The sequence below is a fragment of the Notechis scutatus genome, chromosome 2 (genome assembly GCF_049901735.1).
Source record: "Notechis scutatus isolate UNSWTSFEM ecotype Mainland chromosome 2, rNotScu1.2, whole genome shotgun sequence".
NCBI lineage: Eukaryota > Metazoa > Chordata > Lepidosauria > Squamata > Elapidae > Notechis > Notechis scutatus.
In genome coordinates, this window is record NC_142010.1 from 102432437 (window position 1) to 102451066 (window position 18630).

General features: G+C 39.4%; 1 protein-coding gene across 9 annotated transcripts in view; it reads right to left on the reverse strand.

Annotated features, from left to right (window-relative positions):
• The window catches only part of BRD4 (bromodomain containing 4), an 87693-nt gene that overhangs the window by 38628 nt on the left and 30435 nt on the right, over positions 1-18630 (reverse strand). For 4 of the 9 annotated variants that reach the window (XM_026676962.2, XM_026676965.2, XM_026676966.2 and 1 more), the window contains 5 exons: positions 18148-18233; positions 8896-9214; positions 4482-4619; positions 1185-1320; positions 265-539 (listed from right to left, as the gene is read on the reverse strand). In XM_026676962.2, the coding sequence (XP_026532747.1) occupies positions 265-539; positions 1185-1320; positions 4482-4619; positions 8896-9180 (834 nt within the window). In that variant the 5' untranslated portion in view covers positions 9181-9214; positions 18148-18233. Of the gene's footprint in view, positions 1-264; positions 540-1184; positions 1321-4481; positions 4620-8895; positions 9215-17428; positions 17588-18147; positions 18234-18630 lie in introns of all 9 variants that reach the window. The other 5 variants (XM_087955625.1, XM_087955628.1, XM_087955627.1 and 2 more) reach the window with 2 other exon arrangements.

Here is an 18630-nt window from a genome sequence, read left to right on the forward strand (position 1 = left end):
AAATTTGAATTTGAGCATTTAAAAATTGAATTTGACAGCATAGAACTGTGCCAGTTATTGGGAGCCCTGCAGAAATAGAGCATTGCAGTATCATAACATATTCCTGCTTCTTAACCTTCCAAATCAGAAGAATAAAAGTTAAAAGTATTTAATGAAGCAGTCTTAAGGAAAGCTATAAAGTACCTGAGCACGGTTTTGTATGACTTACGGCAAGTTTTTCCCTTAGGTGAACAATTAAAATAAGAGGAATTGTAATGTACGCACCTTCATGGGTTGTGCAGATGTTGGGATAATCGGGGTGTGTGTCTGAGAGGGCTGAGGAGCTGAGGCTGAAGGTGGGAGGGGAGGAGGCAGTGCTGCAGGAGGCTGGGGCGGCACCACTGTCATTACTGGTGTCTGAACAATTAGGTCAGGGGTTAGAGAGGGAAAGGAATGAGTTGTTTGCACCGGTTGGGAATTTTGGGGTGGAGCCTGCGTCTGTGGTGGGGATGATGCTTGAGTTGCATTCTGTACCACTGATGCTCCTGCCTTTGATGTCACTGTAAGAGAGTCAATCACAGTATGCACATCAAGTCCCTAAAAATACAAATTGACATTTTGCTTTTTTTCATTTCAGACTTTTTAGTCTGAGAACTCATATTTGTATTTGAATTACAATACAATTTCTCAATGACGATATATATATTACTAACAAACTCTAACCTTATTCTATTAACTAGTAAAGATAAACCATCCATTTGAAAATATGTTATTTTCCTTCTTTCCTTTCTCCATTGTATTTTGGTAATTATACCAGTTTCCCAACTTTTAAACTAAACAGTGAGGGTAAATCTTTACTTTCTGTAAATACATACTGTTCACTTAGATTTAATAATGAGTCAGCTTGCAGGCTGCACTAACCTATGAGTTACTTGAACATGGCTTATACAATATAATTGGCTGGATTCACACAATATGCAGACCAATAAACTACGGTTTATGCTCACAATGCTTAGATTCACACTACACATTAAGTCAAAACTAAGCAAACTGTATTACAGCTGACTAATGTACAAAACTAGCCTTTATCTGAAAGATTATTTTTCAAGTACAATTATAAACATACATACACATAGTAGCATTTGCTAGTTCAAACAAAGTACAAAAACTGAGAGTACAGAATACAGTAGATTAAATATCAATACCTGTTTCCTTCCTACCACGTCCTCTCCCTTTTGTTTGGACTATAACAATTTCTGTTTCTTCCTGGGTCATTTCAGAGATTTTTTGTAGGAAGAGTTTTTCTAGAGCTTCTGCCATCAAAACAATATCATCCCCTGGCTGAACAAATAAAAATATATAAAATTTTAAAAACTCACACATATTTGGAATCATCAATCTGAAGACAGACCAGCCATATTTTTGCCATTATATGGCATTGTAGAAATATAGCATGAAATATGGAAGTTACTTTGTCTAGTTGCTATTAATGTAGTCTGCAATCTTTTATGCATTGTAGCTTAAGCTGTATACTATATTTTGATTTCTTTATTTGTATGTTCTATGTTAGTTCCTCTTTTGCCATTAACAGATTAAAAAATTGTATAATCATTTTAGCTATCAACCATAGAAGAGGACCATTCAACATACAACTTTATACATTTACTCTATCTCAGGGGTCGCCAACCTTTTCGACCTCGGGGACCACCAAACTATTTTTAAAAAAAGATAATATATTGAATATAAAATTTTATTTTTTATATTAAATATAAATTTAATATTAAAAATAATTTTATTACACACACACACACACACAAATGCTTATTTAATTATAACAAAATCGTAAATGCTTAATCATAACTATGGGACAGAGTGAAGGGAAAGGAGGGGCCTCTCTCATCCTTTGGGGGGAAAGAGGGAGGATTTAAGAAGCCACATGGTGCCTGGAGGCTGGGAAGATCTGGACGGGAAGGAACCGGCTCCCCCTCAAATGGAAGAAAAGCAGAGCCATCTCATTATCTCCCCCAAGTCAGAGGAAACCTCTCCCTCCTTTGCCAGGTGTGGCTACCTGGAGTTAACTGGGGGAGGGAAGGAGGGCCGGGCTGGAAGGGCTCCTAATAACCAGGCAACACTCCCCACTTCAGCCTCCACATAACAAGAGGACTCCCCGAGGCTAAGCTCCAGGTTTCTCCTGTCGCTTTGAAGCAGAGAAGGATCCCTTCCTGTGTGGAGGCTGAAGGGGGGGGGGGGTGTCAAGTCCAGAAAAGCTGGAGTTCTCACCTGCACAAACAGGCTGGTTATTAGGAGCCCGTCTTCCTCAGCGCTCTTTTGGTCTGGGCATTTGGTCTCTCCCCACCCCCACCCCATGCCAAAGGAAAGCCAGCCGGGCTGCTCCTTCCCTCCTACCCTTCCCCCCACTCAATCTTACTTTGGGAAAGAGGAGAGCGTGCTGGAAACGTGTCTTGGCTTTTCCAACACGCCTTTTTCTCCAGCGCTCGCTCACAATTCTTCACGTTCCCCAGCCCTGACGTCTCTGCTGCCCCCCAAAAAAGAAAGCAAGCAGAAACAGCTCTCGCTGGGGAGAAAGAGCAGAGATTGGAAGGCACAGGCAACAGAAAGCGGCACTTTTCAAAGGCAGCAGTTTCCCATCTTCTCTTGCTGGTGCCTTCCTCGATCTCAGCTTTTTTGCCCCAGCAAGAGCTATGTTTCTGCTCACTTTTCCTGTGCTTTCCCTGGGCAGCGATGGCTTGGGCCGTACGGGGTGGGGGGCAGCAAAGCAGAGCACCAAGAGGGACAAGAAAACTGACACCAACGCCCCATTCTGGACCTCTGAACTGGATGGTGAGTGCAGACTTGCCCACTCCGCCCCCTCCCACCACCACCAGCCAGTACTTTTCGTGCCCTGGGCTGTCCCTACAGCCCATGGCCATCAAGGAAGAGCTCAGGCCAGGAGACTGGAAACTGGAAGGTGCGGGAATGCTGTGCAAATGCAAGTAGCGTGGCGTTCCTGCACCTTCCGGCCATCTCCATCCTGCCAGCCCCCTCTTGTTGCAACAGCACCATTACCTCGTCCTGCCCGGCAAGGGCTGCGCTGCTTTTTGCAGGTTTGTGCTCAGCCGAAGGGTGGGAGCCAGCGGGTGGGCAGGCTTTGGGGGGACATTTCTCTGCAGCCCACCCAAATTTTCTCACGGCCCACCGGTTGGTGACCACTGCTCTATCTCATGGTTACATTACTAAAAGAGATATACTTTGTGTATGACTAAGTGAGAGACAGACAACTTGTAAAACTAATTTACTACGGCTTTTTGTTGTTGTTGTCAAATGTAACAGTGTTCTGGATAGAAGTTTAGGAAACTTCAAAGCACGTTTTCTCCTTATTATCTGTAAATATGAAAAAATTGTGGTGGACAGATTCATGAACAGCTAACTGATGGAAAAAACTTGGATCTGAACCTTATTTTACACTGGCAAATTGCCTTTTTCAGAGAAATAGTGTGAAATCAAAATTTGGAAGCATTATTTTCTATTTTTCATCAGTATGGTATATTAATGTTATACTCTTGAAAGGTTTATTTAAAATATTTAAGATTTGTATTAAGGAAAACTATTGTTTTAAAAATACTTACAATAATAAACTACACATGTAAAGTACCAGAAGCCATGGCCAGTGAAACTCTTAAGCAGGGGTCTTCAAACTTGACAGCTTTTAGACTTTCTGGATTTCAACTCCCAGAATTCCTTCTCCAGTAATGTTAGCTCAGGAATTCTGGGAGCTGAAGTCCACAAGTCTTAAACTTGCCAAGTTTGAAGACCCTTGCTCTTAAGCAAAGTAGCATTGATAAGTGTGGAATTCTTAGATTTTGTCTAAAGTTTAAATTTTAGAATAAATTATATTTATGTAAACTAAGAAGTACGTAACCTGTAAACTTTGCTACATTCATGCATATATCACCAATTTCAGACCTCCTCTGCAAGAGACTGTTTCAAATATCAGACAAGAAAACAATCTGTTTCCTTCCTGTACCTGCTCTCAACAGAGGAGGTACATTCTAGGTTGTTAGACAGAAAAATACAACTTTTCTCATTTCAGTCCAACAGATTATCCCTAAGACACTATGGCCTTTTGAGAGAGAGAAAAAAAAATGTCCACACCTGAAATAAATACACCATTTTACCAAGGAAGGAAAGAAGGAAAAGAGCAACTAGTATACCCAGATTTAAGTCCATTCTTAACTACAAAACTCACTACAACATTCAATTATTTATTTATGTGATGATGAGCCAGTCACATACTATTAGTCTAATATAGCTCACGATTGTTGCTGGAGAAAATGGGGGAAGAAAGTTGAACAACATGCACCAGCTTCAGCTCCTTTAATTTAATAAATTTATCTAAATTTATTTAAATTTAATAAACATATACAAACTAAAAAAATGAAATCTCAAATTGGAAATATACAGGTGATACATCATTTGAAAGTCCAATTTATGAGAAAACTAACCTTATTATAGATGTAACAATTTGTAAACATTGTATTGAAGTCCTGGATACATTCTTGAGCATTCCAGTAGTAGTTATTCTCCAAGCGTTTCTTTATTGTTCCCATGTCCATAGGAGTTTTAATAATTTTATAATAATCCTATAGAAAAATAAATATGGCAAATAAACATTCAAACAACACTTCTCATATCTATGATGAGTTGTTGATGCAAATTATTTCATGACTGAAAAACAAGCAGATAGTCCTCAATTTACAACCATAATTGAGACCAAAATCTCTGGTCATTGAGTGACGTGGTTATTAAGCAAGAACAATGTGACTTCTTTACTCCATTAACTGCAATCTCAGCACTCCAAGTTGTAGTTGTTAAGTGATCTCCTGTGTTGTTAAAAATGACATAGCAAAAGAGTTGTATGCTAGAGGGACATGGAAACCCTCAAGCAGGCAGCCTTTTCACTCTCAAGGAGGCTGGCTGAAAAAGGTCTAGTTCAACATTCAAGCAGGATTTTGGTACACAGTGCTTGTAGCATGGAGTATTTGCAGCCAGTCTGGAAAGACAAGAGGGAGTTCTTTCGTTTATAGATATAGCATGCCATGTCAACAAGTGTTTATTAATCAAGGTTTATGGGGTAAATTACATTAATCTAGCCACTGTTGCTTTTAACTGGATGAAAGAAGGATTTAGTGTGTTGTGCAAACTCATTCAATTATCCTGACAATTACTGTAATTCATGGCGAGTCAATTTTAGTTTTAATATTTTTAGCACTGTTTGAAGCTAAACACACAGAATCAAATAAATCATACAATCAACCAGTATTAATATAAACCAAAGGGAATCCTTTTGGAAGATGGCAGCGGCTTGTGATCTTCTCTGGTAACTTCCCTTGGGGAAGCTGGAGAGAAGATCACAAATGGAGGTCACATTTGTGAGGTGCTTGGAACTCATTGTACAGTTTTCCCCAAAATAAGCCCTAGCCTGATTTTTAAGCTTCCACTTAATATAAATCCTACTAAAAAAATAAGCACTAGTGAAGATTATCATTAGGTAGGGTGTGGCCAGCAATAGAGGCAGCGAGGGGACTGATGGTGTCTGGCAGTAGCCACAGCTTGTGCAGCGCAGATGAGTCCAAGTAGCAGGCGGGGGTGGTGGTGGTGATCAGGATGCATCCACGCGGGCCGCGGGAAAGTCAAGAGTTGGTGGGCAGCCATTGGAGGCTCAACTTTGCTTGGTGGCACCAGCAGCAGACAGAGGCAGAGGTGCGGGGGGAATGCAGGCCATCCTGATGCTCCACACGGGCTGCAGGCAAGCCGAAAGATGCAAAGACGAGCCTTCCATGGCTGGCTGCCACTCAGACCCACCATCTCTTGGCTTGCCTGCTTGTTGCAGCTGCAATCAAGCAGAAGTAGGCTGGCGGCCATGCAGGGTCCTGCTGCATAGGGTTGCTGGAGCCGCAGTCGCAAGGCAAGTGTCGGGGTGTGGATGGCTTGCAGTAGGGCCCTCAGATAAGCTGCTGTGGAACACATGAAATACCTGTACCACCCTGCCTTGTGGCCATGGCACACTATGCGGCCTCCTGTCCTATTGCAGCAGCAAGTAAGCACAAGAAATGGACCTCCCATACATGGAAAAAAATAAGACATCCCCTGAAAATAAGCTCTAGTGCTTATTTTGTGTGTGTGTATACACACACACACACACACACACAATACATACACACATACATATACTATACACACACACAAAATATCATGTTATATATGCTCTCTCTATATGCTCTATGTGCTCTAAATATATGCGCTCTCTCTCTCTCTATATATATAAATAGATCGGCTTATTTTTGGGAAACACAGGTAAGTATGAATAGATTACCAAGGGCTCAGATCACAATCAGGTGATCTTAGTGGCCTGAATGGCTGTAAGTTCGGGCTCAGCTCTAAATCCCTTCATTCAATGCCACTATAATTTTGAACAAACACTGAACAAATGGTTGTTAAGCAAGAACTGCCTATATCTTGTTCATCCGATAGCCCTACTTAGACAAAATATGGAATCTGCACCTAAACAGCCATCAAACCAGAATTTTAATTGTACTGACTAGACTGGGCGTGGTCAAAATTTATTTTTAGCTCTTCTCCTAAACCAATAGTTGAATATGTTGATTATTATCATGCCCGTTGGCAGTTTATAGCAACAGTAGGCCAATTTTTTTCTTACTACTATCTTACTATACCTTTTTTCTTTGGTTCAGTTAATGCAACTTTACCACAATCAAGTTATAGACAAGTTCTGTAACTTTTAGGTTAGAATACGTCCTCAAACAACCTAAAGAAATAAGGAGTATCCGTACGATAAGATTTACTCCAGACAATTACACACTCAAATACAAATGAAGACCAAGAAGCTTTAGGGGGGTGGTGTATGTATATATATAGGTATATATATAATTTTAATTCACTAATTTAAGAAAGATAAAGAAGCAAAGAAAAGTAGAGAAGGCATCTTTTCCAAAACCTCATAAATGGTTCCTTTTTGTTCCCCACCGTAGAAATGGTGGTAGACTTTAAAAGAAACCCTCCCATACTACCACCTCTTACAATACTAGACTACGTAGTATCAAAAGTAGAGACCTTCAAATTTCTATGTTTTATTATATCACATGACCTAAAATGGACACCTAACATCAAAAAGGTTATCGAAAAAGCACAACAAAGAATCTTCTTTCTGCGCCAACTCAGAAAGCTCAAACTGCCCAAGGAGCTGCTGATACAGTTCTACAGAGGAATTATTGAGTCTGTCATCTGCACCTCTATAACTGTCTGGTTTGGTTCTGCAACCTAACAGGACAGACACAGACTTCAGAGGATAATTAGGACTGCAAAAAAAACAATTACTACCAACCTGCCTTCCATCGAGGACCTGTATACTGTACAAGTCAAAAAGAGAGCTGTGAAAATATTTACAGACCCCTCACACGTCCTGGACATACATTGTTTCAACTCCTTCCCAAAAACGACACTATAGAGCACCACTGCACACCAGAACAAGTAGACACAAGAACAGTTTTTTCCCCAAACGCCGTCACTCTGCTAAACAAATAATTCCCTCAACACTGTCCAACTATTTACAAAGTCTGTACTACTATTAACCTTCTCATCACTCCTTATCACCCATCCCCTTCCACTTGTGACTGTATGACAGTAACTTTGTCGCTTGTATCCTTATGATCTATATTGACTGTTTCCTAGTATGATTTGATTGCTTATTGTACTCTATGATTATTAAGTGTTGTACCTTATGATTCTTGACGAATGTATCTTTTCTTTTATGTATACTGAGAGCATTTGCACCAAGACAAATTCCTTGTGTGTCCAATCACACTTGGCCACTAAAGAATTCTATTCTATTTTCCAACTAAAGAGCAAGTAGCCCTTGCTCAGTGATTGCCTCGACAGCAGTTACTAAAGTGATGGAAAAGGTAACTTGGTAACCAATGTCCTCATTTACAATCTTTTCAACACCTCTTTCTGTTGTATCTTCATTAGTCAATTATTGCATACTGGCATGAGTAAGATCGTTATTTATTTAACAGTCATGATTTTTCACTTAGCAAATGCTTCACTTAACAACCTGTGTTCCTGGCCCCAATTGCAGTTGCTAAACAAGGATTACCTGTATGCCCATTCATTTGTCTAGAATTGGACAATGACTAAATAAAATTAAGTTCCATTTTTCCCTCTGCACTAATCTTCAGTGAGAACACAGCTTGAACAGGATAGGAAAAAGAATGGTCATGTCCCATCAAGTCATAATAGAAACAGATTTCTAATTGGAGAATACAAATCATATATGGCTGTTACTATGACTTGCGATACATACACTTACGCATCATTCTCTTAAGACAACATTGTACTTATAATAAATATTTATTTGATACTGTTCATTCAGTGTATAGAATGATACAATTCTCAAGAAATTATGTTTCTAAATTAGACAAACAACGCCAAAGAACTGGGAAATTGCATATAAATCGGTATGTCTAAAAGCACTGTTTTTCCAACTCTATCAAATCCAATCTACTGAGTATGTCTATTCTGTTTTTTCATTCACTTTCTGTCCCTATTATGAAAACTAATATAATCTATCTATATTACTATCCTTATTTTACTATGAATCTCTTTTGCTTTTGTATTTTAAAAAAGTAGCCCACAGCATGTTTTTGACTGTTTCCAATTTATCAGGAATTCTGAAAAAATGTAACATATATTGCTTTTTCATCCTCATAAAACAGCATATTTATAGTTTATGATTGTTATATCTTTCAAAACAAACCCATTCTTTATTTGCTGTCCACAATTTTTTAAAAAAAAATCATTTACATTTAAATTTCCTTTCCCTATGTTAGGTATACTTACAGGGAGGTTTAGTTTGACAGCATCCACAGGCTGCTGAAAAGGCCATGAAAACTGATGTTTCCATAGTGTCCTGAGCACCACTTTGAGTAGGTACTGTAGTTGGTTGGTCATGCGCTTGGGTTTACTAGCATTTGAGGTCTCAGGTGGAGCTGGGTTAATGGATGAAGGATTGCCTTGTTGGGGTTGAGTCTGTGCCTGTGCTGTAGACATTTGTGTAGCTTCTAGTCCATCCCCCATTACTGCCAAATTTCTCAGTCTTGTCCCAGGGCCACTCTCTGAAGACATGCTATCGATCCCATTGCATTCTGTACCAGTCACTCTGCAAAGCAAATTCATAAATTAAATAATTGTATATGCTGCTCAACTCCCAATGAAATTACAAATTATTAATACATTTTAAAACAAAGAACAAATATAAAAAGCACACAAAATAAACAATGATAGTAGAGAAAACAAACATAGATAGGAATAAAGAAAATGTGGCTTCAATCACCTTTGCCAAAGGCCTGGGGAAATAAGGGAAAATTAATGAGTGGTTGATAGTTGTCAGAATCACTGGCTCTAATAGTAAGCAATAATCTGGCTGAGTGCAATTCTGAACCAAGATGAAGTCAGTACTAAATGGAGATTCTCCAAAGATGTTAAGTATATCTTTTAGAACTCATCACAAAAAATATTAATGTAAGAACACTGCTCTGGTTTTCAATAAAAAGAAAACATTCATTTTCTTCTAAAGAATATGGCAATATTAAGCAGATGGCTGATGGTATAACACTCATAAAGGTCCATTAAAAAGTTAAATCCTAGCTGTTTTCTCTAGAAATATTAGTACAGTATATCCTTAACCTTCGCTTTTCCCCTTTTTCCTAGAAATTCACCAAACTGAAAATATTGTTTTAACAGTAGAATGATAAATAGGCTCCACACCCATTTGCATCACTCAGGTAACTCTGAAGACACAGATAAACCTCCAGGTGGCCTCAACAACTCTCTAAAAAGAATGCAAATTACCAGCTGCTTGCAAAGAGTATAAATCCTTCCATTCCTCACCACCCATCCAGAGGTGAAGAAGCTTCTTGGATGAGAAGCTAAATGTTTTCAAAGAAAAACAAAGAAAGTCCAGTTGCCTCCTGAAAAAGCACCTTTGGGATATTTTGATAAGAAATGTAGTGGTTTTTTTTAATGTTGTGCTCAACTTTCAATGAGAAAACTAAACAATTCAATGCTTGTAATATTGCCATCCTAAATTATAGTTAACATTGAGAGTTAGAATATTTTATTTTTATTTTCTGTTCTCAATAATCTATGCTACTTAATAATAGATGTTAATACATTTTAAACATATTATGCAAACATACTTTTCAGGACATTGCTTTTAGGGATGCATTACTAGTATGGCTAGTATTTATTGATTTTATTCATTAACCATTTTATTCATTGTTTTGTTATGAGCCCTAATTGGTCATGTTTTAAAAGCTGGGGAAAAATTCTGAAAAGCTAAAATCATGAACTTAAATTTTATAGCAATAATGGAAAGTGATTTTTTTCCTCTTTCCTATGCTTTAGTCTTGCATTAAAAAAAACCTTCAACAATATTTTGTACTATAAGAAACTACATTGAATACTTTTATAAAGCACTGCAGTATAGAAGACATCCAGGAGAGGGTGCCAAAAGAATAGAAAATATTAACAAGGACATTCAAGTTCATGGTTCAAAATCCTGTATCTGCTAGCTACAAATTACAGATACCCATTTTAAATGTTTTGCTATATTGTTGGGCATTAACTGTCTTGTTGGGATACTACTTTCAAAACTAGCAACTACTTGATTACTGGTAATAATTAAAACTAAATCATCCCAATCATGTCATCTAAAAAGTAGAAGAGGGAACTACAGGGTCAGCTATACTGGACTTACCATATTTTTCGGACTATAAGATGCACTTTTTCACAAAAAGTAGAAGAGGGAACTACAGGGTGGAAATATTTTTGGACTCTTTTCACAAAAAGTAGGTGGAAATGCATCTTATAGAGCGAATACGGGCCTGTTTTTGGCTTCCCCCACTGTGCATCCCATTTTTGCCATCCCCCCCAGAAGCACTCTGCCTTTGGCATCCCCAATTTTTGCCCTCCCCAGGGCCCCCAGAAGCATTCTGCAGGCTAAAAATGGGCCCGATGCTGGGGAGGACAAAAACAGGACCCGTAGAAGCCTCCGGAGACCAAAAAATGGGCCAGATTTTGGCCTGCAGAGTGCTTCTGGGGACTGGGGAGGGCAAAAACAGGATGCATGGAGGCAAAAAACTATTGTTTTTCCTTGTTTTTCTTCTCTAAACCTAGGTGTGTCTTATGATCCGGTGCATCTTTATAGTCTGAAAAATATGGTAATTCTTACTAACAGAGATGAAATGAAGGAGTTGAAATTGTAGGAATTTGGGGGGGAGAGTGATCATGTCATATTAGAATTCAGTATAATGCAGATACAAGCAATAGAACAAAATCAAACTAGTGTTTAGACTTTAAGAGAACCGATTTCAATGAATTTAGGATTGGGAAGGATTCCATGGATGAAAATCTTAAAGGAGAAAATAAATGAAGAAGCTTGGGAGACTTTGAAAAATGAGATTATAAAAGTCCAGTCCAGCAAAATACCCTTGAAAAAGAAAAATAAGAGACCCAAGAAGAAACCAGCATGGTTGCATAAACAACCCTCTATAAACCAGAAAACAAAAAGGATAAGTACAAAAAGGAGAGAGGGGCACATAACTAAGGCAGAAAACCAACAAGTCAGGAAAACTAAGGGTCAGAACAAAGTAAGACTTGCAACAAATGTTAAAAAATAATAAAAAAAGTTTATTTCAACATGTAAAAAAAAAAAAGAAGTGATGACAACAGGGAGAAAGTAGAACTGCTTAATTCATTCTTTGCACGTGTCTTCATACAAAAGGAAAAAATAGACCAATCTAACAAAAAACAGACTAGAAATACTAATTAAAATAGACAAGAAAATGGTAAAATAACTTCTGCCTATCCTAGACAACTTCAAATCATGAAGACCAGATGGATTACATCCCAGAGTTCTGAAGGAGGTGGCAGACAAGATCCCGAAATCAGTGAACAATATATATCTTTCAAATATCCAGGAGCACTGGGAACTACAAGAGGACTGGAAATGAGCTGATGTGGTTCCTATCTTCAAAAAAAAAAAAAAAAAAGGAAAATATAATGGATCCAGGAAACTACCAGTATAGACCTATCAGCTTGGCATCAATTCCTGGGAAGATCCTGGAAAAGATAATCAAGCAACAGATCTGTGAACACTTGGAAACAAGCAGAGCTATTACTAGAAGCCAACATGGGATTCTAGTAACAGATCATATCAAACAGATCTTATTATAAGGCTCCCATCCTAAAACTAGGAACTGAGTTTACAAAGTATAGTCAAATGTGCTTACATGGAAGTAAAGCTTAATGGCTAGATTTGTTTAACAATGGTTTACAGCAGGGTAGGCAAACACTCGAATCACAACCACAAAAATGATGGCATGATTTTCCAGTATTTTTGGTTGAAAAACACCTTAACACTGTACTGTACTATTTATTTAATATACATTAAAAAGTGAACAAACAAAACTCCCCTTTTTTAAGAGGAAAAATTGAAAACCATATCTTCCAGAAGTCCCCTCAATTTCAACATTATAAAACAAAACAAAAAACAAAAGTATCCGAAAACTAAACTGTACTATCAACTATGAAAACTAAACAATACATATTAAAACATAAATGATTTGATTTGTTTAAGCACAGCATATCATAGGAGTGGAATTATGTAATTATAGTTGGGTGAAAAGTTTCTTACAAACTCAAGTGAATAATTAATCTATGAACATTCCTATGTCTTCCTACCAGCTCTAGTAAAAAAAACAGCATTGGCAGCACATGCAAGAGAAATTCAGCAACTTAAGTAATATATAAATGTTAAGCTGGGTGATGTCGAAGAGAAATGAACATGTTTTAATAGGGAGGAAAGCTTTGCTGTTTTCTATTGCATCATGTCATGGCTTAGAAGTACTAATATGTGTGCGGGAGGGGAAGCCTTCCCAGAAATAATGTATTATAAATGCATTAAAGATCATGCATGGCATTCAATTAAAACACTTTGGGGGTTAATGCATTTTGTGCATTTATCCAATTGTGTTTTACAAAAGCAACAACTACTGCAGTTCATTGCTTGGCTTAGAAATATATAAACACCTACCCAGAAAAACAAATGCATTTTAAAAATCAGATAATCTGGGGTTAACTGTATCCTGGAGATTAGAGGTGGAAAAGGGAAATATCCTCATTAGTTTGCTGTTCTGATACAACAATCCATGTCATGTTAAGTACCCACAACATGCTCTTAAAGCAGAGGTCCCCAACCCAGCCACGGCCCAATAGTGGATCATGAGCAGTGGTGGGATTCAACCAATGTAACAACTGGTTCGGTGAGCATGTGTCCCCAGTGCCTGGTTTTCGCCCTCCATGGCCTCCTGCAACACTCTGCCGGCTGAAAACGGGCTGCGTGGCCTATTTTTCAGCTGTTTTTGGCCGTTTTCAGCCGGCAGAGTGCTGCAGGAGGCCATGGAGGGTGAAAATGAGGCATGCCCCCCTGCACGTGGTCCGTTTTAGCCACCAGAGGGCACCGCAGGCCTTGATATTCCCAGGCCGGCCCAGTGGGCTGGATTTAAGCACCCTGCGGGTCGGATCCAGCCCGCGGGCCTTGAGTTTGACACCCCTGTTCTAGAGTATTGAAAAGCCAAACCTCTGGCAATGGTGCTGGTAGGCAATCCTGTAGATCTAAACATCTCAGCAGATTCACAATAGGGAGACCCTGCTTAGCTAGGAATAACCTGTGGAACATTATGAATCATGACGCCGAGAATTTAGACAACTCAAACCAGAACCATTACCCTGTTTCTTTGTCCAACCTTAAGTGAACTACACGGAGTGAAGGGGCAATGGTCTTACCTGACACGCTCTTTCTCGATGTGCTGAGAGACAACCCAAGGAATAGGTTAGCTCTGCTTTTCTGCTCATTAGACTGAGTCTATCAATCTTTCATAGCCATATCTCTCATGTCTGTGTCCGCAGTTTTCGACAAAGGCAATAATGATTGACCTGAATGTGTTTCCTGGCTTGGCTTGGCCACTCCTGGACTTTGGACCAGACAGCTGCCAGGGTGGGGTTGGATTCTCTCTCAGCACACCAAGGAGGAGCATGTCAGAAGACCAATGCCCCTTCTCTAGTGTGCTGAGGAGAATCCAAGGAATGGCACATATCAAAGCAGGCTCATCCCAAGGGTGGGTGGCAGCCTGGTCAAGAGTTCCCAAGTCTGTGTACACACCTTCTGGAGAACTTGTCTGCTGAAAGCCGCTTCAGCAGAAGCAAAGACATCCAGCTTATAATGCCGTATAAACCACGTTGGGAGGACCACGTTGCTGCTCTGCATATCTCCTCAATGGAGGCCTGTGTGGCCCACGCTGCCGTAGTGGTTGCGCTTCTAGTGGAGTGGGCTGTCACTCACCGAGGCAATGGGAGAGCCAGAAGCTCATATGATTTGGTGATGTAAGGCCATACCCACCGGCCTATTATTAATTCTGTAACCTTATTACCCAATGTGGAAGGTTGAAAGGATACAAATAGGGACTCCAATTTCTGAAAGAAGGCTGACCTCTTAATATAGATATAGAGAGCCCTCCTGACGTCCAAAGTGTGCCATTTCTTCTCTAGGGCATGGGTTGGGCCAGGGCAAAAATCTAGTAAAATTAGTTCCTGTGCCCTGTGAAATAAAGAATTAACCTTGGGAAGGAATGAAGGATCTAATCGTAGAACCACCCTGTTAGGATCACGGGACCACAGGTCCTCCCTTATTGAGAGGGCTGCCAATTCAGAGATGTATCTCGCCAAAGTGATGGCCATTAAAAAAACCACCTTGCAGGTGAGGATGTGAAGACTGGCAGAACGCAACTGTTCGAAAAGTGCAGAGGGAAGAGCTTGGAAGAACCTTAGGCAGTTCCCAGGTGGGATACCAGTGTACCATCAGAGGTTTTTAATTGGTTGTGCCCCTGACGAAGCTGCGCACAATTGGGTGCTGTGCGAGGGACTCCAGATCCCCGCAAGATAACACAGAAGATCAGACTGCCACTTGTCTGCAGATCGTATTGGGTGAAAGGCCCTTGCTAGCCCCTCCTGCAGGAAGTCCAAGATCTGGGCCACCGATATTGAGAGGGAATCAATAGAAGCTTTGGAGCACGAGGTGCAGAAGGTTTTCCAGGTGGCGTTGTAGATCCGGTTGGTAGACTACCTCCTAGAGGCTTGGATGATCAGTATCACTCGGCTGGAGAAGTTGTCCAGCCTCAGAGCTCTCCGCTCAAATGCCAAACGGTTAGTTGGAGGCATTGTGGTTGGAGGAGAGCTCACTGACTGAGGGAGATTCTGTCTGGTGGAATCCTCCAGGGCCTGGACACTGATAGGGTGACCAGGTTGGCAAACCATGCTATTCTGGGCCAGTGAGGAGCCAGGAACAGGATCTCTGCTCTCCCTGCCAGTACCTTCCTGATTACCCCTGGGATGAGGGCAAGCAGAGAAAAGGCATATAGTAGTCCTCGGGGTCATGGAGTGCAGAGTGCACCGGCCCTTTCTGGCCCTGGTGTTGCAAACCTGGAATAAAACCTGGGTAGTTGGCTGTTTGACAGGGTAGCAAACAGGTCCAGGATCAGAGAACCAAACCTTTCGGACAGTGCCTTGAACAGGCCAGGATGCGGGCGCCACTTTGAGTGGTCGACTGTGGCTCAGCTATGGCAGTCCACCTGTACATTGGCTGTTCTTGCGATATGCTCTGCTCTCAGGGATAGATGTCATTCCGACCAGAGTCCCAAGTACTCGACCTCTCGCATGAGGGACCTGGAGTGGGTACCCCCTTGGCAATTGATATGGGCCTTAATGGCTACATTGTCTGTTAGTATGAGCACGTGGTGCCCAGAGATTATGTTCTTATTCTTGTTAGTTATTTTAATTAAACTTTGACAAAGCCAAGTTCCTTGCTCAGGATGCTAAAAAAAGAATTTTGGGATAAACTAAGAAAGTGATGACTATATATACTATGTGCCTTGGCACTTGGCAGACTCCATGAATGCATGATTAGATTAGGATTTGGTAAAAAATAAAACTAAAATTGGATGCTAGCATAAGGCAAAGTAAAATGCTAGCTTAAACATTTTTTTTCAAAGTAACATCCCTCAGCCATGCATGTACAACAAACACAATAAAAAAAGTAAAAATGCTAGAGGGCTATAGCCAGTATACCTACTCAGTTAGTGACTGAGTTCCATTCCAACCACCAGGTGATTAAGCAAAATGGTTGCTAAATAAACACGTGATTGAGAGAGATGCGGCAAAAATAATTAGTTGCAGCCATTTCATTCAGATAAGTTGTCTGATATAGCTATGCCAGCGCTACTTGAATGTGCGTTGTTGTCACATGCATGCATTGGTTGCAAAATTAATACTTGATTACCATCATATTTGCAAATAGTTAATAAAGATACTGTAGTTGTTAGCAGGTGTACTTCATTTAAAAATGTATCCATTGCATAGGAAACATAAAGCAGATTAAGGTGACACGCTAACAAGCATTCTACAATTCTAAACACAGTGGTATCAAGTAACCTCACTACTGTAGTCTGACCACATCTATTACAACAGTCATTTAGTGAATATGCCCATAATGTTGCCAAATCTCAAACGTGCCTATTGGTTAATTCGTGTTGTTTATTTAAACTATGAGTATCTAAGTCTAGGCCACAATGATTGAAGAGGAATTGTCTTAGGTTACATATAAATATATACAATATAATTAATTGTATATAAATAACTTTATTTTAAAATATTTTTATGATCTTGTGGAGTCAGATTACTAGCTATTCAGGGCTGCATGCCACCTATTGGCCATGAGTTGGACATGCCTGATTTAAACATTACAAGCAATCAATGTAGAGAATCCAGATGACGACTTGGATGGTCACTGAAGTAATAAGTAGTCCTCGCTTAAATCATTCAGCAACCATTCAAATTTATGATGGCACTGAATGAATGGTAGAATAACCAATCCTTGAAGCTATGACTATTGCAGTGCCCCCATGATTACATGGCGAAAATTGACAAACAGTTTGTGTTTATAACTACAATATGCACTTCATCTGCCCACCCCACCCCTATCTCTGTCCTTTTGGCTACCCTGCCTATTGGGCCAAAAATCCCTGGGTCATGCAGTAGTTTTCTTTCAGAAACTATATCATATGGGCACAAAGCCAATTCTGTAAAGTCTAATTTATATAAGTTGGAACCTGAACTTAAACCAGGGATAGATGGGCCACGTCTCCTCTGTCCACTTCCACTAGCTATTTCTCTTATTGACTATCAAGTACCCTAACATTATTTTTTTTTAAAAAAATTCAAAATAGATTTGCCAGAAACTCAAGTACCATCTACTTACAAAGGGGATGGGCAGTATGTGATTTCAAACCATCCTTAAGTTGTAACTTCCATCATTCTTCATCACTGGCCATAGTGATTGGAACTTATAAAGCTCAAATACATCAACATCTGGAAGGTCCCATGTTTCCCATCTATGATTTACCATACTGCTTCAGCCCTGATGGAACATCATATAACTTCAAACAAAATATGCACCTACAACACAGCATGTTGACTGCAAATGTGCTCATCCTATGCTTCCACCACCTCTACCCCAAAATCAAAGATCTAAATGTAAAATGTGGAATTTACTTCAAGGCTTCTCCAGGGTTAAAGGTTGAGAAAGGCTAAACCAGAAGCGCACTTATCTGTCAGCATCTTTCACAAAGCAATGGCACTGGGAGCTATGGTTCAGCAACACTGGAAATAAAGTTTATCCTTGGAAGGAAGCCAAATAAATTGTTATTTGGTAAAGAGTTTCTTTTTGATTTACCTTAACCATCACATTATTTATCAAATGTTTATACCACTCTTCTCATTATCTAAGTGACTCTGGGCATTTAATAAATTAGAACCATAAAACTTTACAAAAAAGACACAGTGAAAGATATTTGGAACAGGAAACTCTCATTTTCAAATGTGCTGCCTCTGATAAATATATTGGATCAACACAAAAAAGCCCAAGATACACACAATTAACAAACCAAATCTTCTAATGCAAAAATAAATAAATATTACCTTGAAGCAGAGCTTATCGCTGATTATTTTCCTCTAGTAATTATGCTCTAATATCCATTTCTGGCATAGAACAATGAAGTACAACTCTGTAAGAACAATGAATTAGATCAGTATCAAAATAAAGGAATGAAGAGAAAAATATTCTATTCCTAACATTTAAATTTGGATAATGAAACTAAACTAAGCCCCAATTCCACCTTTGCTAAATACAAACCTTAAAAAACCTGATTTTTTAAAGATGGTGTGTATACGATAAATACCTAATTTATTTAGGCCAAAGATTTATCTATTCTCAACAAACACTTCCTAAAGCTGACAAGCACAATAATAAGTTGTTAAACTCCCGAGCATTGAAATACAACCTTAGCGGTTAATACAACTAATTTGATTGTAGATAGACACCTTCATGACTTTTGCCTTTTAAGCCCCTTGTTTGTTTATTTATTGCATTTATATACAGGTGAAACTCGAAAAATTAGAATA